General features: G+C 38.3%; 1 protein-coding gene across 5 annotated transcripts in view; it reads right to left on the bottom strand.

The window, feature by feature from the left end:
* The window catches only part of SLC24A2 (solute carrier family 24 member 2), a 114,848-nt gene that overhangs the window by 31,778 nt on the left and 58,999 nt on the right, over positions 1-24,071 (bottom strand). For all 5 annotated transcript variants that reach the window (XM_048290946.1, XM_048290950.1, XM_048290948.1 and 2 more), the window contains one exon: positions 1,546-1,641. In XM_048290946.1, the coding sequence (XP_048146903.1) occupies positions 1,546-1,641 (96 nt within the window). The remainder of the gene's footprint in view (positions 1-1,545; positions 1,642-24,071) is intronic.

Raw genomic sequence — 24,071 nt, 5'->3', positions numbered from 1 at the left:
AAATAGCTGTATATATACAGTCTGAGCAAATGATCAAATACTAAAGTTGAACCAACACCTGTGTTAGAGAGAAAATATTTGCCTAGTACACATTTTCAATGAAAATCTTACAAGCAGTGAGCTAGCATTTGGAGAAATATTTAAGTTCATTGCACTCACTAAGTTCAGTGCACTTTGTTTATGCTAAACGCACTGAGCCTAATACTTCAGGTAAAAAGTGACATACAGCACTCACCCCTGACATTATAGAATGCAACATGTTGCATTTACAGGTGAGAGGATATATTCAGTGACTTAAGTTTTGTAACACACTAACCCTTGCAATTAGTAAAGTTCCTTCCAAGCTGTAATCCTGCTGTCTCCCATGCACAAATGTGGGGAAAGAGAAAACAGATGGTGTAATAATATCCAGTAATAGAGGATGATCTTCAAACCAGAATCCTGTAGTCCTTGTGCTAAACTCCCACAGAATTAAAGCGATAAAGTTAGGCCTTTGGTTTCTGATGCCAAATTTATTAAAATTTATTCTTACTTTGACTGTCTTGGAATTCTCTAAGTGGTAATTACCTCTATAAGTATGTAGGACATAAATGTTGTCAATGGCCCCAAATCCCTCGGACAATATAAAGTAATGGGGAATAGCAATATGAAATGCCTTACTCAAGTTCAACATGCCTTATGGTATGCTCTTGTGCACAGAAGTAAATACAGCTGTCTAGTTACATTACTGCTATCCTGAGATTCTTCTAAATTAAAAATCTGAGATCACAGCCACAGCGGAGTGCCAGACTATCCGTAATTATTTCAGTATATGTGTGTTGTCTCTTAACCCTGCAGTCAGCATTATGGTTTATTAACAGACTGTCCCAACCAACTGCCTGATTTTGGAAGCAAATAATATCTAAACATAACACAAGGTCAGAAAAAGTGTCAAGTAATAAAATGATTCAGATTTTACTGGACACATTTGTATCTGATTTTCTAATGCAGATAATATGATGAGGTAAAGTAGAGAAAACAGGTCACAGTAGAGATTTTTCTCTCAGCATAGGAACTTTGGAACTAAAATACAAATTCTTGCCTTAATGGCAAACCCTAGTAAGTTAATTTTGCACAGTTAGCATAGATGGGCCTAAATGACTCCAAGCAAATAGCATACAGACAAATCAAATCTTAAATATGAAGGTGATGCTTTTTGTGACAAGGGTGGTACCATATAAAATGCATATTCTACTAGAACATTTAAATAAATTGATTAAATTTTCCTGTATGTACCGCAAGTAAGTTTTGCCTCTCTGTCACTTCAACACATAACCAAAATCAGCTTTGCTTTTTCTTTTCAACCAGCCAGAAGGCCTTCTATTCTTGCATTCAACTCCTGTCCCATCCATAAATTTCATACTCTTCAGTACAGAGAATCAGAGTATTTTTACTAAAATAGCATAAGTGATGTAGGAGAAAGTAATGATTAACAATTTTCAAACAAAATAAAACAGTGAAAGAGACTTCCAGGAACAGGTGATAAATCTGTAATGCTGCACTCACCATGATTAGCAGCTCCATTCTGCCTTTCACTGTCTTCTACCTGGCACTTCTTTTTGGCAATATTATGCAGAATTGAGGCCCTTTCCTTGAACTTTCCTAAAAGAAAACATTGTCATTATTACAATGCAGCCATTTTGAGATGCAAAGTTTCTTTGCCATAGCTTAGGCTCCATAGAACAGTGCTGATAATCCATTTCAATTCCTCGTCAAAGAGCAAATACGCTATTAAACACTATCTCATGTTCCCATATACAGGGTGGGATTTTTTTTTCTTTTTTTTGTGGAAATAAAATGCAAATTTTTTTTTGAGAAATCAACAACGAATAGACCAAGAAATTGAAACCAAAAGCTATGATTTTTCTTCAGAAGAAGTCAGTAAAGTACCACCTATAAATGTGCTGGTGTAAGATTTCAGCTGAAGCAGAAGATGAATACAGATTAATAAAGATATCATAAACAAACACAGTTCAGTTCTCAATTAGTAGTACAGTACAACAGAATTTCATATTAACACATATATTGCATTACAGTGAGTGTGGTTAGCTTTGTCACTTTGGACTCATCTATGTGTCTTTGATTTCTACTCACTTCAGTGCTTGAAAAATTATCAAGAAGATTATTCTGGGAGTTATTGAAAAACACCTGAAAGACAACACAGTCACTGCTCACAGCCAGCATGGCATGAGGGGAAAGTCCTCCTTATCAAACCTGATTTCCTTTTATGACAAGGTAACGTCCAACCCACAGCTGGATGAACACATCACGTGATGGGCGAGCAACTGGCTCACGGGTCAGGCACAAAGGGTTACAATGAATGGGGTGACATCAGACTGGAGACCTCTCACTGGTGGGGTTCTACAGGGCTCCATCCTCAGCCCTGTACTCTTCAACGTCTTCATAAATGACTTGGATGCAGGACTGGAAGGGATACTGAGCAAGTTCACAGATGATACAAAACTGGTAGGAGCTGTTGGCTCCCTTGAGGGCAGGGAGGCCCTGCAGAGAGACCTTGACAAATCAGAGGGCTGGGCAATCACCAACCATGTGAAGTTCAGCAAGGGAAAGTGCTGGAATCTGCAGCAGGGATGGGGCAACCCTGGATGTATGGACAGACTGGGAATGAGATGCTGGAAAGCAGCGCCATGGAAAGGGACCTGGGGGTCCTAGTCAGAGGCAAGTTGAACATGAATCAGCAGTGCTCTGGCAGCCAGGAGGGCCAGCCCTGTCCTGGGGGGCATCAGGCACAGCATCACCAGCCTGGCAAGGGAGGGGATTGTCCCACTCTGCTCTGCACTGGGGCAGCCTCACCTCGAGTGCTGGGGCAGTTTTAGGCACTGCAATATGAGAATGACATTAAACTGTTAGAGAGTGTCCAAAGGAGGTTAATGAGGATGGTGAAGGGCCTGGAGGGGAAGCCATATGAGGAATGGCTGAGGTCCCTTGGTCTGTCCAGCCTGGAGGAGACTGAAGGGAGCCCTCATTGCAGTCAACTTCCTCGTGACAAGAAGAGGAGGGGCAGGCACTGATCTCTTCTCTGTGGCGACCAGTGAAAGGACCCGAGGGAATGGCCTGAAGCTGTGTGAGAGGAGGTTTAGGTTGGATATCAGGAAAAGGTTTTTCACCCCAAGGGTGGTTGAGCACTGGAACAGCTTCCCAGGGCAGTGGTCACAGCACCAGCCTGACAAGAGTTCAAAAAGTGTTTGGACAATGCTCTCAGGCATGTGACTCTTAGAGATATCTTGTGTAGGGCCAGGAGTTGGACTTGATGATCCTTGTGGGTACCTTCCAACTCAGCATATTCTGTGATTCAGAAGGGGAAGAAGAAATCTCCAGAATATATGATTTTCATATCAGATTCTTAAAGGTAAATTTTCTTCTAAACCTGCCAGGTTGTAATTTTTGTGTCCCATGAATTTAACCATGCAGCTCAACCTCTACACTCTCTCTAGGGCAACACACTCTCCAGAGGTCCAGGGTTCTGTCACTCTTTATTGACCACTGTGTCCAAATGATATGTTCAAACTAGGCAATGTCAAAGATGTCAAATATGAAGTGAAATGAATCCTTTCTCTGCTTTGATTGATATTTCTATGTAAGGACTCTTTGGATACATAATACAGCCTATGTTGTGCAAAAAGTTGATGTATCTGCCTTTATTGTTATCCTGATTGCTGTTGCACTTCTAGTCTTCTAAAATATTTTTTTAAAGTTTAACTGGTGTCTATTGTACAGTACACCTCTAATTAAGAATACTACTACGATACAGGGCCTGTAGCTCTTTTAATTCTTCATCTCCATTAAAAAAATTCCACTGAAAACTGTTGTTGTCCCCGCAGCAAAACCAGCACAGGCTTAAGACCAGAAGATATTTCAATGGAATTATATAAAATATTAACAGTGAAAAGTAAACGGAAAAAAAAATTAATTAATTCAGTTATTTGGATAACAATCACTTCCGAGCTAAAATCTTGGAGAAATTCCAACCACAAAAGGATAAATCATTAGTTAGGAAAGAAATCCTCTTATCCCTCCTTAAAACCCTGGTACCCACACTTTCGTATGTGAAGAAGCATATGAGCAGTTCACAGGGACTAGCAGCTATCATTTGCTGGGAAGTGGAACTAATTTCTCAACAGCAAACCACTTGGAATACCACAAATATTTAATAAGCAGTACTGCCCTTTCTGCAGTCCCCATCTTTTCACAAACACATCATGTTCCAAAAAAAAAAAAAAAATCAAAATTAGCAATTCACAATATTTTGCAAATATTATGTTTTTTTGGCACCCAGAGTAAAACGCCTGTAGAATAGCATTTAAGCATGAAACACAAGCATAAATAACCTGGCATCTCATTATTTCACTGCACAGGATAAGAGACAGAGATTGCAGTTAGAAGGGAAGAAGTAACAAAGACTTAAAGAAAGAGAGAGTGAGAGAAAGAACAGAAATTTTTTAGGATAGCAGATAAAAGAGAAAAAACCAGAAAAAATGCAAATCATATCTCCAAATATTTTAACCCAAAATGCTGAGCCATGGCAGTTCCTAACTTCTTTTGAAAGAGTAGGGCCATTTAAAAATGCTTCTCCAGAAGAATATGTAGATATTAAAAGGTGCCTGATATAATTTCAGTTTGCTAAAGGGTTGTGCTGGCTTTCAGGCTCCAACTCAGCTTTACATGTTTGAGAATTCAGCTTGTGGTGCCACATATATACAAACCCATTTTATGCAAGCAATGAAAATGATGCAGCTGAGACATTTTCTGAAAAGTATCTGTGGAGCCCCATGTCTCCACCTACTCCAAGATGGTGTAGGACCTTTCAATTAAACATTCAGTTTTAGAGGTTAATTAAAATTATGAAGAATTTAAGGTTATTCTAGTATTTTATTTGAGATTCTGTGAAACTGTGTAGGTTTTCTTAACAGAGAAACATGGCCGTTATTGAACTGAAAAGAAAATGTCTTCACAGAGATTCACACTGGTTTAGATTAGCTTAATTGAATGTGTCCTCTATTTTTTTCACATTTACAAAAACCTCCCACCATCTTTAGAAAGACTTTCTAACACTGACTTTTAATAATTTTAAGTTACACCATTCAATTCAGGAGACTGTTCCAGAGTTACAAGTCACTGTCATGGAAGTTAAAATCAACATTTGAAATGGAAAGTTGTTTTGTTTTATTTCTCAGTAGATGCATGGTTCAGTTTACACTGTTTTATATCATTACCTTCCATTAGATGCACTCAATGTAGGTAGCAAAAGTGCAAGGAAATTTTTAAAAGACATTATTAACTATCAAAAACATGCAACTGACAAAAGCCTGCATGAAGACAGTGAGAGGTAAAAACACAGCGAGACGTAAAAAGACAGCAGAGCAATGCCCCCTCCCTCCCTCCCTTCCTTCCTTTCTCTGCCATTTTTCTTCCTTAAACCAAATAAAAACTTGTTCACTGAAAGGGAAGCACAGAGCCACCAGGAAAAAGGACCACATGAAGATGTATCTAAGTAATTCCAATTTTCAGAAAGCCACTAAGGTCAATCTTAGGCACAGATCTTCTCTCAAGTCTTTTTTCTTATCCTTAAGTGGGCTCACTAAAATAAAGCATAGAAATCTTATGTTACTGTTCTTATCTCTACAAGGTAGGTGCCTGTGTTTCCTCTGTAACAGTCCCATGTACTATGGTTTGACTATGTAACAGAAATTTTCACAGCAGCTGGTATAATGAGAGTTTAGGTAAATGAGAATGCATGATTCCATGGACCTAAAATAGGACAGATCGCTATAGAAAATTCTCAGTTAATCTAGGTTCACTACACTCCAATGGATTTTGCAGCTCATTTTAGTTTGCAAAGAATGAGGTAGAAGGAAGAGGTGATCAAGGCCAGATGATTACCAAAGCAGGTAGCTTAAAACTAAATTGGTTTTATTTGAATAGATAGAAACAAATCAGTATTGCATAATGTAGATATGCCTTGATCTGTATGAGGAACTCCAGCTGGCATCAGTTGGCAGAGATTCTCCTCCTGATAAAGGATATATTAAAAAGCCAATCCTTTAACTACAAACTAAATTGCAGACTACAGGCTCCCTAGGTCAGAAAAATCTCTCATTTGATACGAAAACAGTTCCTCAGGAATTCACTCATTTAAAAAATTCAAGACTCTACCACTTGCTTAATTTTCAGTCTGTGATCAAAGGAAAATTACTGCATCTGTGTAGCTATAGCCAAGCTTTCATGAATCTGAACATGTCAAATCTGTGGCTGTTGAGCACTCTGAACTGTACTTACTAATTCTGCTGATGGCCTGCTGTGGAACGGAACTAGTGAGTCACTACTAAGCAGTTCCAGAAATCTACCTTACATGCCTTCTCCTTTAAGATCAAGCAGAAGTATCAAATGAGAACACATGCAATTTTGTTGTGTTGTAGGCTATTGGTGGAGCACAAGGTTACTGTGAGGGTCTCGTCTCATAGGGCATGTTTACTCCATAGGTTGGGCCTGATTAATCTAAAATTAATTTAAAGTCACTTTCAGACCAAAGGGGAACAATCAAAACAACAGAAATCAGTTTCCAATACATGGAGCACAATGGCTCTCTGGCCATTATTCTGAATCTGATTGTGTATTATAGCTTAACCATTAATTCTCATCCCTGATTGTTCTGATGAAGCAGGAAGAATAAATGCACTTGAGTTTCTTCACTGGAGGACTGAAAGAATATTGCCTATCTCCACTCTAGGCTTGAGGGTCTGGACATAAGGATGTACTTTATCAGAAAAAAAAAAATCAATGGATTTGTGAGTGGATTTATGTGTTCCTGTGACTAAGCTGTTGTGCAAAAGGTACAAAAACCTCAGACAAAAAAAGGAAGACAAAGAAGAAAATGGGTAATGCAAGTGAGTGTGATGCAGAGTGATAGCAATTAAACTTCTGAAAATCCAAACAGAAAGCTGAAAATATAGCACACTTTGATCAAAATACAACTTCTGGGACACACTACTCATTACTTGCTTTGTGAAAGACAAGTGAAAATGATGATGATAGTTGTATCTGAGAAGGTAAACTGCATCATAGACTCTTGTCAGTGTTTCTAAAAACAAAGAGCTTCCTTTTTATTTCTGCTACTGGATTTTTCCTGTTGCTGCAATATGGTCCTGAATTATTTATTCATGAGAAGTGCATTCTGAGATGACATTGAATATTAACAGCATTACTTCTGCATAGGCATAGTAATAATATACATATATATGTATGTATCATACTGCAACAGGTATTTCCCTACAAATGACTACATTAGTTGTCAATAGAGTATTTATGTATTTCAGAAGGCTACTTTTGAAATAGTAGATTTAATACTTCACCATAAAAAATAAAGACCTTAACATACCCACGTTTAAGGCTACAATGAGAAATTACCTTTGTATCTTGACTGTAATGAAGACTCATGTAAGATGTACTGCAAAAGCTTTACCTCTGGTAGCTGTATCTGAGTGGCCCAGGTTAATGGCTCCTTACAGATGCTTGAAAGGTGTATTTAAACAACATAGACACCACTGTTTGTCTGTTAAAATCTGCTTTCAGACATCTTTTCTTTATAAGTGTCACCCCTGTGAACCAGATGCGTAATCTGGGTAATGGAGGCAGTGAGGCAGAACCATTCTACAAGCTCCGGCCTGCTACAGATGAAAACAGCATCTTCCTACACCTGACGCCAAGGTTTATGGAACCATCTCCCATAGCCAGCCCCAGGACCAGATGGTTATATTGGTGTATCAGCAGCACATACAGAAAGAGGGAAATAGACATTATCGCTTCCCATCCACCCTGAGGAGTGATCATAAGTAAGTCATGTAATGAAGATTCTCTCAGGGTCTTCAAGATTACTTGACACTAGAAAGCAACTGTGTTTTTAAAAACAGAGAGTTAAGGTATTTGCCTTAAATTCCCAAGATTAAAAACAAGTAGGAATGGGTGCCTAAGTTTTCTAGAGGCCTCAAGATTTTCCCCATCCCCAAACATGCCGCTAATTTCTAAACATAATGAAAACATCTGTCTGGCATTATAATCAGAGAGCTGGACAAGAGGCCTTGATCCTACAGACAATCGGGTCTCAGTTCAGGGATAATTCCAAATTGTAGAAACACTGACCGCACTGGGACTAGAAGCATCTGTTGGAAATTTAGCACACAGTTAACTGCTTTCCTGAATTAGTATGATAGAACTGCAATGCTTTTGAATCAGCAGAAAAATTTCCTGAGATTTCACTGAGCCCTGATTCAGGCCCTAATTACTTCCTTCTTGTATTGCTAGAACAAGGATTTCAAACTGCAAATTTTTTGCATTGCAATCAAGCATACAATTAATACTCCAGGAATAAACACGCCTAGTTTTTAAAGGTTATTCATTACTTTTCAATAATACAGTAAACTGAAGTCACTTAGCAATTGTTCTGAGTGATTTGAAAATCCATAAATTAATTCCTCTTCTTGAATTCGTGGTAAAACATGGCATCAAATAAGCATCCACAATCTATCCTATACTGTGCCATATAATTTGCAAGTACGGTTTTGCATATATGTTCTTTGCTAAAAGCATCCCATTGTATTTCCTTATCTGAAATAGCAGAACTGAAATGCTGAAAACAAGAACTTGAAAAAAGAGTCATAACTGACTGAGCCATCAATAAAGACACGCAAAAAGGAGTTATTCAAAAATGGAGAAAATGAAAATAGGACCAAGAAAAACAAAGGAAAATGTAAACACATAAAAGGCACTCAAAGGGCTTCAAAAAAAGCTGATACAAACAATTCTAAAATATTTCTTACCTTCTTCAGTCATTGTGTCATAATATTTTAGGTTTCCATATGATCCAAGCTCTATAACATCACAGTAAAAGACACAGAGATAAGGAACCAACAGACACTCAAGAAATGGACATATTTTTGCATGTGCTTCATAAACTGGAACAGTGATTATGCAAAACATTTTGCAGGACAATGAAACACAGATTACAGAAATGACACTGCTTTCTCCCCAAAATTTCACAAGTCATGGACTTTAGCTAAAGTGTTAAACTTGCTAAAGTGAGATGTAGGAGAAGCACGGAAATCTAAATTTTAGCCTTTTCAAGCTTCTTGCTGATTTGGTGCCTTTACACTTGGGGAAACATAATAAACCTTGAGAGTACCTAAACAGCAGTAGTCTTGTAAACTAAGCTCTTTTACTGTTCCCCAGGTCAGACATTCAAATACTACTGTATCCAAATAAAAAAGTCTCTAAACACATAATTTTAGGAACTGTTCATAATGCTGTCTCCCAAACACTGTTTTGATACCAGTGCTGATGTTGACTCACTTTAGAGGGGTTACTTAACCACTCTCTTGTCACTTGTGAAATCAGAAAAAAGTTACTTGGTTCATCAGGTGATATGAGACCTAAATTAATTAAATAATCAAATTTACCTGAATATATTGCATTACTATATTCTATCAGGGCAGAAAAAAGAATGGAATGCAGAGGTCTCCAGGTCTTTAGGGCTGCTATTATTTGTTTCTGTGTGATACAATCTTGCATGAAATCACCTTTTTACTCCCGATGTGGCTTTACACTCCTTTTCTTGAAGTGCTTTTTCTTAAAATTTGGCATATATGTTATTGTATGTATAAATACAATAATTAATGTAAGCCCACAAAACAGGACAATGAAAAATTTAGCTCAATGAGGACTTTGTAAATGATCTGGCTGAGGAATTTGTGGATTACTTCACTCATCATTTTTATGTAGTTTTACAACTGAGTTTCTAAGCATCCAGCCTTTGACAGAGTGTAAACATTAAAAAATGGATACTTAACAGTTTAGTGATGCTCTTTGCAAATATTCTCTCTACATATTTATGAAACAGCTTAAAGAATTGAATGTACAAGTGATATTCAATTATTTTGGTTTTTGCTGATGCACCATGATTTTTCAACAATTTTTCACAAAGGTGAATTTCAGTAGAGGCCTGGCTATTACTCATTAACTGTAAAATACTGTGATGATAGCAAATCTGACACTTTGAGAGATCAGGGGTTTTTTTCTTTTTTTTTAAAAAGGCATCTTACATCATTTGCAGAGACAGAGAAGGCCTTATGCCATGTAACTAAAAAACACAGCATATTATCTTTCTTTTTTTAGTAAGGATGACTGGATTACAATGATTTTTCATAGGCATATGTTCAAAAAACTTAAAAATATTCATATACTTTTGTTTGTATAATGCAGTGTCTTACTTTCCCATAAGTATGCCCAATAGAATAGAACATTAAGTCTCTCTTAAAGCAAAGAAAACTATAATTTAAAGACAGAATTTAATATATTGTTTTACAGCAATATAGAAATGTATATACTGTTTCATAAAAATATTCCTGAGAACATTAGTCTCGCAACAAAATCTTTGTAGCTGCTAGCACATATACGAAGCTACCATTCTGATTTTAGCCCTACCATCTTGATTTTATGTTCTAAAGATTTAATTTCCTTACCTGGAAAGAGCTCCCAGTAACTTCAATATGGACTTCCCTACATACAGCATTTGGAACTTGCCCTGTTTAATTAGGGCTCAGTATTTGCTGATTCTATGTGCAGCACCTTTGCTTATACTTATTCTCACTGATCTCAGCCTTCATGTGTCTGAGGTCTGCTTTGCTAGAACCTGGGCTGAGGCACTCACTGGAGATTGAGAACAGGACAGGAACACAAATGCCAGAAGGAGTCTGCCAAAAGGAGTCTAAGAGTAAATAAAGAAATGGAGGCACATGGAGAGCAACATGTTGCCAGAGAGGGGCTGCATTAATGAAGGTGAGAAGAACATTGCACCACAGCAACAAACTTCAGAATTAACAGAATAGCATGTCTTAGCAGATGAAGCAGAAGAGATTTCAGAGGAAACCAACAACTGTGAATTCTGAATCTCAAAAAGAAATTAAAAGGGTCAGAGAAAGGCAGGACATTTCACACACTGGCAAACCTATTTAAATCTATTTGCTTCCTGTCTGAAGTGAGAAATAAAAGCCACACAGGAAAGAAAAAAAGGGTCGATCTGACCTTACAGAGACCAAAAAAGAAGAGAAACAAGGTGATGCATGACAGTGCATGATGCTGATGATAATCATGTTCTGGGCACTTCAGCAATTCAACACACCAAGGATTAAACTAGGTTAATTCTTGCAGTTAGCAAAATTATTTCCAGGAAAACTAATCTTGTTGGTGCGATTATGTTCTCCAAAGCTTATAGTCCTATACCCAGAGTGGAACATTTTATACAATCATCAGCCCACTGACTGAAACGCACAACAATGATCTCAGAAAACATCAGCTGCATGTATTCACATGAATTATTTTTGAGGGTTTCGAGATTAGAACAGTGCTGCTTGGCAGCATGACAGATCTGCCTCTATACAGTCAGCCTCCAATATATTGTACTGGCTTCTGCTGTGAAATTTGGACTAAACACTCTTTGTTTCTGAGTTCTCCTTTATACTAAGACATATTCTGTTCCATATGGCTGTAAGTAAACAGAAAATTAAGTACTTTTTGGAAAAAAAAATTGTATTGGAAAAATTTAACAGCTTTAGAAATAAATTTGTTTGCAATGGAATTGAAAAGGATACTTGAAAAATTATCCCCAAATCCAACACAATTAAAATTTGACAATTCCATTTTTGTGAACAGGCTATGCAATTCCCATGGTGAGGTCATAGCAGACAGACTGGATGACAGCCAATACCTGCATCCCTGCTGGTCGCATGAAACAAAGAGGATGCAGAGATGCAGCTTAACAGCTGATCCCCAACAGCTACGGAGTCACTGAATTAATTTGTTCCCTTCTGCATATTTTTACACCAGAAGAGAACAGAAGGTTCCTGGTAATCCCGTCTGACATTCCTGAAGGATTACAACAACATTTGTCTTACTACGTACTGCTCTCTACTGTGTTTGTAGGTGTCACACCACATCAAAGCAAACAGAAAGAAAAATGTTGTTAGTTAATGGGCTACATTATTTGTGATTTCAAATGACATTCAAGACACCCAGCATGACTTCACCAAGAGAAAGTCCTGCCTGAACAACTTAGTGACCTTCTATGATGGAGTGACTACATCTGTAAACGGGAAGAGTTACAGATGTCATTTATCTGGACTTCTGTAAGATCTCATCATGCTCCCTCCCTCTCTCTGAATTGGAGAGAGATCGATCTGTTCAGTGGATAAGAAATTGACTGGATGGCTGCATCCAGAGAGTAGTGGTCAACAGCTCAGAGTTGACCACTGATAGATGTGGTGATGAGTGGTGTCCCTCTGAGATCAGTCTTAGTTAATATCTTCATCAACTGTGTAGACAGGGGAGAGCAAGTGCATCCTCAGAAAGGTTGAAGACAACACCAAGCTAAGTGATGTAGTTGCCACATCTGAAAGACAGGACGTCATTCAGAGGGACCTGAACAAATGAGAATGGGAATTTCATGAGGTTTAACAAGATCAAGTGCAAGGCGCTGCACCCAGGTTGGGGCAATCTCTGGTGTCAACACAGGGTGGGGGATGGACAGATCAGGAGCAGCCCTGCTGAGAAGGACTTGGGGGTGCTGGGGGATGAGAGGCTGCACATGACCCAGCAATGAGCACTTACAGCCCAGAAAGCCAAACGTGTCCTGGGCTGCATCCAAAGCAGTGTGGGCAGCAGGGCCAGGGAGGGGATTCTGCCCCTCTGCTCTGCTCTGGTGAGACCTCACCTGCAGTGCTGCATCCAGCTCTGGGGTCCCAGCACAGGGGGACATGGACCTGTTGGAGAGAGTCTAGAGGAGGTCACCAAGTTGATCAGAGAGATGGAGTACCTCTCCAATGAAGACAGAACATTTGGGTTGTTCAGCCTATAGAAGAAAAGGCTCTGAGGAGACCAAAAAGCAGCCTGTTATTTAAAGGAGAACTGCAAAAAAGATGGAGACAAACTTTTTAGTAGGACTTGCTATGGTAGAAAGAAAGTAGACTCACACTAGACATAAGGAAGATATTTTTTATATGGAGGATGTTGAAACAATGGCCCAGGTTGCTCAGAGAGAGGTGGTAAATGCCCCATGCCTGGACACATTAAAGGTCAGGATGGACAGGGCTCTGAGCAACCTGATCTGGTTGAAGATGTCCCTGCTCACTGCAGGGAGGTTGTACTAGATGATCTTTAAAAGTCCGTTCCAACCAAACTATTCCATGATTCTACTAAATAAGATAGCTAATAACTCAGTTTATTTTACACTAAGTATTGTACATACTGTCTGTGATGAAGTACGCATTTCTGTCTTTTAAATGTATAGCCCCAGGCTGCCATAGAAGAAAAGCAGAGCCAATATTTCTCTCCTGGGACTAAGATCTCAGATGCAGCTGTCCCTAGTAAGGTCAGAAATGAGCCTGTCTCAGAGTTTTTCAAACTACTCATAAGCCATACAGCTATTTTAGAGAGAGCAACCTGCATTACTAAAGGTATGTATCCTTTCATGAAAAATGTAAAGTCAGACTCTCAAATGAAAGAAACTAATTGTGGATTTCTCCAACAAGCATGAGGCTTTCACTTTGTATAAAAAATGTATGAGAATTCATGTCACACTCCTCCAAGTTAATTAAAAGCTTCAAGGTTGATATATCTATTATTTAACACAAAACTGCTAAAGAGAAATTACCAATGGCAATCCTGTAGTTTTTAGAACAATTCCATTCCACCATTGGATTTATTAGACGCTCCTTTTGTTTGACTTCTACAGTCATGAAGGTGTCAAGGCTCAATCCTTTACCCATATCAGTGGGAGCTTGGCTTAAAAGAAATTTTGAGGCATTCTGGAACAAGCAGATGGAAAGCACATATTTTTCCTGAGTTTTCATACTCATAAATTCAAAATACTGAAAGGTTGAATACGCAAAACATAGGAGAGATGTGAAATGAGAAATAAGGGCTCAAAACTGGTAATTAAATTGAGAACATGCATGTAAAAACTTCAAATTAAAAGTAAGTAAATAATTATGAAAAATTCTAAACTTATAAAGCCTGAGTATTGGAGACAGAGGAGAATTTCTGTGTAAGGCGTTGCACACATAATTCTGAAAGTTAGCAAATTCCTGGTAATCAAGACATTATTTTGGAAACCCACTCTTCCCCTTCCCATCTTTTTGATAAGACCTCTGATTTACAGTTATTATTTCCATCAAGCTTAACAGGATGTCCTTTTTTTATTTGCATTTTTTAAAAAGAAGGCCAAAAAACTGGCCAAAGGAGTTGGAGGAATTCATAACATCAAGGAGGACAAGGATGTCTTTACTGTTTTTTCTTCTAGATGTCATGGTCTTGAGAAAATTCAGTAAGATGATCAGAGTCTCATCCATAAACAGAAAAAGGAAGCCACTTTAAGAGCTGTTCTAGATAGGTTGTAGTGACAATCCAAACTAAATTAGAATCAAAATTTGATTTGGTTTCAGCAATGATGTTAGATTAGGAACAAAGATCTCTTGATTCTAAGAACTTGTGAAAGATCTAGTGAAGATTAACATTACAGGTTTAAAATTAGAGTCCTAACCTCTAACAGATCTTTAATAAAAGATAATGCCTTTGTACATACACTATTTGAGGCAAAATACACAAAAATCCCACCAACTGAAGGCTTTCAGGAACTGGGAATTTTAAAAAGGAAGAATTATTTGATTTTTTTTTTCCCGTGAATCTCATCTTATTCTGACTCTTACCATTTATGAGCTTCAGAAACCTCTTAACTTTCTTTCTGAGTAATTATATCAAATCTGGGATAGACTGCCACTGCTGTGGGAGTTTGTATGTCATATCATTGCAGAATGCAGAGGAGAGAAAACAAATATTCTTTTAAAAAGCAAAATACTTATTCTCCTACTACAACCGGGTAATCAGATGTTGTACCCTACATTTTTACTTGTGGGCCTTCCAGCTGCCCGTTCTTCAAAAATGGAGGCTTTGCCACTGAGCTGTTTCTGTGGAAAATACAAAAAGACCCTTTTTGGATCTAACTAATACAGTAAAAAAATTACATTGAATTTCAGAATTGTATGTTTTTGGCTTATATTACTACGAGTACTGCTTTTTTAACACTCCTAAACAAATCAACAAAATAATATAAATGAAGTCTTTCAGGTACTTGGCTATTGGGCAGTACATTGGGAGTAACTAAATTATTTACTACTGAGTATCTGAGCTCTAATAACACATGTGATCACCTTTCATCTTCTCTTTAAATTGCAAGCCTTCTATTCCTGTTCTCTCTCCTCAGGTGTCCTTGCCCTGTTTTTTACTCTAGGTGGTTTTGCCCTGAAAATAATTTTTTTAGAGTAGTCCGCTCTTATGTAATTGGTTTATTGCAATTTTATCTTGGAGTGTGAATAGAAATATAACTAAAAATTTATACAATTATATCAGTAGAGTTCTGGGCAGCTTAAGATAATGATAACATCCAAAAGCTAAATCTACCTATTACTTTGCTCTTAGTGCAACATCGAAAATTAAGAGTGAAAATGCAGTGTTTTCAGTCCTTATCATCTAACAAATCTTCTTGTGGTGACAAAAGGAAATTTGTCAGGGTTTTAACTGTATGGGCTGAAGAGCAGATATTTTTAAGGGGATGATCAATGACATATGCAATGGAGCAGAAAGTAAATTAAATTACTATTGTATATCAGGCCCAGATTTTGATATTTTTAGGTGATTTTATTTTTCTTAAATTAAAGCATGAAATTGTTTGTTCATGAGAGCTTTGTTTCCTCTTCACTCTTAAGATACCTTTGTGCCATCTGCCATCAAACTCTTGAAGAAGAGCCAAACATTATCTAGAATGTACTAACACCAAAGACAACCAATACAACAGAATTGACTCAGCCTGGATCAAACACAGTTCCTTTAAAGATGGTATTTACCTTCAAACAATTTTCAAATATTCATGGAAATAGGAATTCCAAGGTGTAGAAGTGAAAACCTCATCATGCTGATGATGTTGGGAGTTCAACCACTGATTCTTGCGGGATCAGGATTTCCTCGAGTGTCTGTTGGGCCAAGCACTGTAGAGTACTGGAAATCTGCAACTCCAATGAATAAATTTCAGCTGTTTTACTTTCCAGCATATCCTAAGAGAATAACAGAAGGACAGCATGCCCTCCTTTCACTAGCCAGTCATAAAATCCAACCAGTCTGGAGGATGAAGTCATCTGTCATGTGCAAACTGCACTAAAGGAAATCTCCCATTTTCAGCTTCAATGGAAAGTCCCTCACAGCCACTACTATTCCCTGGCCTGTACAGATCTATAAATTGTTTACATTCTTTGTTGTTCATGTTTTTAACAAAGAAACTTCGAGTTGGGAAGAAACTTATAATGAAGCTAAAGCCATTACGCATGTAAATACATAGTCAGGACAGCTGTACCCTGCGCTAGGATCATGCTTGTGTTTAAATATTCATGTCTTCCTTGCATTCTCTGTAGGGAATCCCAAGAAGAATATGCTATCTGAAGAACAGGGCATCACTGGAAAATATTATGGAGAAGAGAAACAAGAATTCTGCCTGCAGTGAACAGTTTGAATAGGTTATAGTTAAAACAACAAAACACGGCATGCAGAAATAAATTGTTGTGAAAACTGACAACAAAACAACCACAAGGATTAGATTTCAGATTCAAAACTAAATTAAAAAGGCATCAGAAAACGTCTAGTATTTAAATTTTTCCAACCACAAAGATCAATACTGATTTTAAAGGGAATCCTATGCTTCAATTTTATGTAACTAGAAATCTCAAGGAACCTAATGCAACAATGAGTTGTGCCTTCTCTCTGAATTTTGGGAACCTCTGAAGATAAGCAGATCTGACACTTACTGCTACACAGCTGGAGAGCATCATAACAAAGAGCTACATTTTCCCATCGAACTGCCCATTCTGAGAGAAATCTGCAAGGCTTTCTTTGCCCACAAAGTTATGTGTAACAAAAACATAGCCAATTTTTAATATCTGTGGGTAGGATAAAAGTTGCAAGCCCACTCACCCTATAGTCATGGAAGTGCAGCCTCTGTTCATCTAGAAAAAGCAAGACCAACATGCCCAAAGTATGACAAGAATGAATTGGTTCCTGTATGTAAGCTAAAATGATCCACTCAGTAAAATAATTCAGACTTCAAAAGTCTGTTTCTTTCATTGTCAACATATATTTATGATTGACATATAAAAAAATCTGCTGAACCAAAACCTCATAATAGAATTCTCTTCACTAGCCCAAGACACTGTTTTTCTCTATGCCAAAATCAGAAATTTTTGTAGACAGCTAAGGTTCCACAGCTGTTACAGTGACATTCATATCTTCTGAGTGTTACATGGAAGTTTGCAAATACAACTGCTATCCATTCTTGGTTTTGATGTCCTAAGTAGTACTGGGGGAAACAGCTCTATAATTTCTCTCTCTCTCTCTCTCTCTCTCTTTCTGACAGATATTAAATGAGCTATCTAAAATACTGTCCCTGCCTATTTAAATAGGCCTGCTTTTAGCTGCATATAACCCATATAGGTTTCTACTCTATCTATACTGTTGCTGACTCTGGCAGTGTGGGGTGTTTGATGTCCAAGATACTTTTAATATACTCATCTCATCTACATTATCATGGAACCTCAGATATCTAAATTAGGAACACAATTTTGGTGGTCTCTACTGTAGTCGAAACATAGAGGAAGGTGAAAGAAGACCTTGCTGGAGAATGATGTGTCTCATTGCTTCACCTATCTCATTTGGCTGTTTGAAACCTCCCCCAGGAAAATGCTTTCTTCTTGCTAATGACTGTGCGGAGAGTCATGCCACTGAAAGCTAGAAAAGTGCCACTGCAGCAAAGGTGACCAACAGCACCCTTAGGGTGCTCCACTACAGAAAGCACTGCCACCAGGTCAAGGACATGATACTGTCCTTCCACCAGAGCTCATGAGACATATCTGGGTGCTGGGACTAGTCCTGGCCTCACCAGTACAGGACTGTTGTAGACATACCAGAACAAGTCCAGCACTGGGCCACAAAGATCATGAGGGCACTGGAGCATCTCTCATAAGAGGAGAGCCTGAGAGAGCTAGGACTGTTCAGCCTGGAGGAAAGAAGGTTCAGGGACATTTTATCCATGTGTATAAGCACCTGATGGGACAGAAAGAACAAAAGGGAGTAACACTTCCCTCAGAAGTGCCCACTGACAGGGGAAGAGCCAATGCACACAAACTCAAAACCAGAAAATTCCATCCAGACACAAAAAAAAGCACCTATTGGGATGATGGGCAAACACTGAAATGGGTCTCCCAAAAAGACCGTGGAGTCTCCATTTGTTCATGACTGGAAGCTGTCATAATCAACCTGCTAGAGTTGATCCTACTTGAGCAGGGGACTGGACTAGCTGGATTCTGTAATGCAAGAAGTCCCTTTCAATCTACATGAAGAAAACCACATCAATTTTGTGAAAGCTAGATGCATGAAGAGAGTATGAGTATCTGCCTGACTTGACACTACAGTTTGAAGGTTAGCCTAATTGTCCTTTTTATTTGTTTCCCATCATCATATCAGACTGAAATACCATGGGAAGGAGTTAAAGAGAAGACACTATACTATAATTAACAGCTACTAGTATGTATGCGAGCCTGGCAGGGAGGCCCCATCCTCTCTGGCAGGAATCCCTTGCAAACATTTCAGTCTTCAGCAGAGAGGAGAGCCAAAATGGTCTAAGCACTGTGCTCAGAGAACTGCTTTTTCTTGATGGGCCAGAAGAGGAACCAAGGACAAGCTGGGTAAGAACAAGGGTGCAAGAAGAAGGACGCTCAGCTTCTTTGCAAGCCTAGGAGAATGCCTAAAGGATGCTCAAGAATGATGACAGATTTAAAGCAGAGGTAGTTAATAACATACATAATTACTTTTATTAATTTTGTCTAATTTGCATATTTCTTCATGTTAAATAAAATACTTTTGTGCTTATATAGCTCTGAAGATATATTTCTTTCTTCTCTGGTGTGGTGCTAGGAAGTGCACTCAAGTCCTGCAGCACCACAGAATCAAAGAATTGTTAAGGTTGAAAAAGACTTCTGAGATCCATGCTCTGGAGTTGAGGAAAGTGGAAGTGCTCAGGTTACTTCAGCAATGCAGGAGCTGAGCATTGCCCATGAGTTGGTGTAAGCTGAGCTGCCTGGCCTTACTTCTCAGAGGATATAGCAAATAAACAGCTTCAGGCAAACAAGGTTTCCAACGGCACCAATGGCAGTGAGCACAGACATGATGGTGCAGCTCGCCTAGGCCATGGGAAGAGTAAGAACATAAGTTTTTTTGCAAAATGAGACCAAATTTGGGAGCCTGCTGAGTGACGGTGCAGGCAAAGGTTATCGAACCTCTGTCAGCTGTCTTTGGGGTGAGCTGACAGTTTCCATGACATCTAAGAAAAGTACCCAAGTAGCAGCAGCAAATGAAGCGGAACAGTTTGAGGTGAATGGAAAAGTTGGAAAATTCTTAAGACCAGTACCTAGGAACACAACAGCGTCTAGCAAGCAATTATAAATAATTCACTACTATGTCAAAAACCCTGAGGAACACATTCTTCTTTATTTTCCTGAGAAGTATGAATGCAGATTTCATTTCTTTTTGTCAGAACAGTGACATTACTGTATTTTTCCATGTTCAGTGAAGGAAGTGACAGAATTGTAAGCTCAGCTTTATGTAACAGAAGGTTACTTTTCTCACCAATAACATGCACCATATTTATATCTTAAAAAAAAGTACAGCATATAAGATAAACAATTCATTTTCTGCAGAAGTACATCCTGTAGTTTTCCATTTTGGAAATAGGACTCGAGATGGGAATAGGAGAAAATTGCCAAAGATACCTACTTCTCACTGGGGACTAGGCCATGACAGAGATTTATATCACACTCATTTTCATGCAGAGGATGGCATTTGCATATGAGTTATAGCCTTGTCACATAGGAGCAAGAAAGTCAGCAACCAGCTAAATCTTCACTTGTGGGAGATGTTTTGCTGGCTTGTGGCACCTTATCAGCAGGCAGAAAAGGGGTGCTATGATAATGAAAAGATCTCATTCTGCCTGTACCCTGATAAAGCTGTGCAAGAAAAACAAAGTAGCCTCAGATTGCACTGGTGCTCTAAATCCTCCCTTCACTGCTGGCATATTCCCTGTTCAACAGAGTACCTGTAGAAGCCTCCAGAGAGAAAACGCTCCCTCCACACTCCTGAAGGAATCATCTTTAGAGCAACCTACAGTTTATAGGGAGAAGGTAGGATTACTATTCATGGCAGACACTTTCATAAAAAATACTTACCATCTTATTCTTGTCCTGCTCCCACTGCACAACAGCAGCCATCTTGTGTCAAAAAATGTAAAGAGATCTTTGTAAAACCTACACTTTCATAACCCAGGAATATCCCTTTCAAAACTAGGACAAAGGTATCTGAGGTACAGGACTCAGAAGGAAACAGCTACAAATGATCAATGATTTTCATGATTTATGTTCAAGTTGCTTGGATTTTGGATTGGGGCCTGACCAACACAGCAGGTCAGATGATGCCATCCTTATTCATACCGGTAATGTTATGAACAGACCAGCTGACTACTCAGCTGGATTGCCAGACTAGCACTTAAGCAGAAGCAAATATGGCATAGGATTTCCTGGGGATTAATGACTGGCTGAGAGTTGATGATAGCCTGATGCACAGGCAGTCATTAATCTTAATCCTCAGGAAATGATCTGTATCAAGGTCATTATTTCTGTAGTAAGAAAAAGGCAAACAAAAACCTAGTATCATATAGATATTTATATTTTTAATGAATGATGAGCTTTCAGCTGTAATGTAAAGTTCACATCCCGTTAACAAATATCCTACACATTCACCTCATAGAGTGGCTGAACTCTTATCTTCTTAGAAGCTTTATGCTGAGACAAAGATTTGAAGGGGAGAAGCCTTCATTGTCTAGACTGTTAAATCCACAGCATGACTGCACACTTGCCTGAGTGCAAAGCGCCAAATATCCAGCAGCTCCCACTGATCTCAGATATTACTCATCTGTCAGAGGTGGGCTGAACACCTTGCAAGCCTACTGGTTCTGGAGAGTTTGCAAGCTGGCTTTCATAAGCCAAGCACAAGCCATGAAAAACTACATTTGTGTGAAAAGGGAAAAGGAAAGACAGGTTCACAATTGCGTAATAGTATATTGGGACTGCTCTGTTTATCTACATCTTGTGGAAAGTAAATCTTACTCTCTCATTTCATGTTACCCTACTTGCAATCAAGTGCATTTTTAAGATGCTTTCAATTGCTGTAGAGGTTGGTTCTGACTTCACAAATGAATTATTCAGAAGTAACTTTGATGCGCTGGTTTTCTATAAATACATTGAATGTTAATGCAGTAACAATGGTGTGTAGGTCAAGCTGATCTTCAATAGTCACACGGCCTGTTTATACACTCTACACTGCTTTTGCTACCATGAGGATGCAGATGGGACTTCTTCTCTGTCAGCCTTGCAAAACCCACACTCCAAATGACAGTGCAGTGTGTCTTCTGATGCCCCCATTTCCCTTGCAATTATTCAAGGGAATGTAACTGTGAAATTTTTTATTGACTTAAAGAGAAAGAAAAGCTGGATCTCCCAGCTGCAGTGCAAAAATTAAAAATGTAACTTCTAAAGGCAATATTTGATCTAGAAGCTCTCAAGAATCAAGCAGAGCTCCCAGACTTGATCCATGCTTTTCCAGCCACTGAAAACACAGCACACTTGGCTGTGACAGCTGCAGTGTTGCTGGTGTCTGATTGGGAAGTGATTTGACTCATGGACCCAGCAGTCCAAAAAGACGGGAGGTACTGAGGAAGCCATCCTATCGGAGAAGGCTGAAAGAAGGTGAGTACAGGTGAGTGAGACCCAATATGAGAAAGGCAAAGAAGTAAATGCTAGAGAAACGCAGGAAAAGGAAATGTGAGGAGAAGGAGGTGGAAGATGTCAGGAGTATGCCCAAGTGCAGGAGGTGCCAGAGTTCCTGTGTACATGTTAGCTTTGACAGACACCTTTCAAATTTTTTCCTTTGAGAGTGGCACTTTTAAATGCTTTCATAAACTGTTTCTGCAAATCCAACAAATTCAGCAAATGATGCAATGTTTTTGACCTAATGATCTAAGCCATCATCTGGCAGAAATAATGAGGAAATTTAAGCTGGCTAAAATAAGACTGAAAAATGCTCAGAACATCTTTCTGCTATTCCTTTGAGTCTGATCCACACTTGCATCAAAGGATTTGGAAGAAACCCTTCAGCCTCACAGGTCATGCACCAGGTCCATGGTCATTCATTATATGAGTGCAAGAGAGCTAATTTTCTTTGCTTACACAAAACTCAAAACTGTTGAGGTTTTTTTGTAGAGGAAAGGGTGTGTAAAGTGGAGTGAGCCACATAGGCCAGAGAAGGCAACAGGTAATCCTTTACATCTTTACATCTCCCCAAATGATGGGTTTATAGAGCAAAGGACTGCATTTCTCAGACACTTTTAATAAATTCCTTTCTATTGTAACAATTAAATGCTATCAGCTTAAAAAATTACTTAGCTAGCATGGCAAAAGTCTCTTGAAATAAAGATAATGCACCAATTTGGTTCTTCAATGTCATTATGAACATGTAGATCAAAACACAAAAACATGGTGAGAATTTGGTAGGTAAAATTCATACAGATCCAAATGGATAAATAATACTGTATATAGTAGGTACCCACATCCATTTTCTCACGTGCTTTTTAAATGAATGAAAGATTGAAATATAATGACATCCAAATTTATTAACTAGTATTACCTACCTCAACCAGCCACAGTATTTACATCAAACTAAAACATCTTTTCTTTCACAGAAGTTTACAGAACAAGCTGAATACAGAATAATGAATATGGACACTTAAAAGCTTAAAATCTCAGGAAACAACATGAGTGTTCAGTGAAGATATCCAATACTCCTCATGTTTGCCCTCCAAACTGCCTGCAGTGCAAAAGATCTTGAAAGCCAAGTCTGTGTACAAATGAAGTGGTGCCTCAGAAAAGGTTAATAATGTGTGACAGAAACATGGATGCATTTTTTTCAGATTTTTCCTACAGCCATAGGTCTATTTATAAAAAGCTAAAACCAGAGCTCCATGTGCAAAACCAAATTATTGAATGAATTGCACTTTCATGCTCTCATGAACTAAAATTTGAATTCTGTAAAGTCAGCAAAAGCTTGAAATACTGGCTTCATTATATATAACAACGTAAATATCTGCATATACATAGGCTATTTTCCAGCAGTTTTTTGGCCATTTCTTCATGGAAGTTTTGCATTAAAACACAGTGTTTACTGTAAATGTATGTGATTCTTTTTCCCCTTTGCAAATTTTAACTCAGTCTGTTATTTTTAATGAAATGTCCAGATAATGAAATGGCTACTGTCTTGCACTTACTTGAAGGCCACAACATATTTATATTCCCATTTTTTAAAATACTATTACTTCCAGGACAAATGTAAGACTTTGCAAAGGTAAAAATCTGTAAACAGTGAAGTATTATGTGCAAAGAAATCCTGAAGAAAATGTTACTGGATTACTTTAAATAATATTTATGCATTGCAAACATCTCTATCGATCCACATCGATCTCAATAATTTTACTAACATAATGAAAACCAGGATTGAGTTACTTGACAAACTTAATTATAATTAATACCTATTTTTCAGAAGCGTAGGGCTTTTATCTCTCCCAACATGAATTTCAGATTTTAAACCCCTGTTGCCCTTCACTGTCATGAAGGGGGAAGCCTCTGGATCACACTACACACTGCAAGCCTACTACAGCAGAAAAGTAGACAGGTCTGAACACTGAACAAGCTATGTATGGGAAACAAGTGAAATAAGCTTGAGCAGTGGAAAAATACCTGAGAGATGATCTTATTCTCAATTTCCAC

The sequence above is a fragment of the Corvus hawaiiensis genome, chromosome Z (assembly GCF_020740725.1).
Source record: "Corvus hawaiiensis isolate bCorHaw1 chromosome Z, bCorHaw1.pri.cur, whole genome shotgun sequence".
NCBI lineage: Eukaryota > Metazoa > Chordata > Aves > Passeriformes > Corvidae > Corvus > Corvus hawaiiensis.
This window is presented reverse-complemented; position numbering and strand designations above follow the sequence as displayed.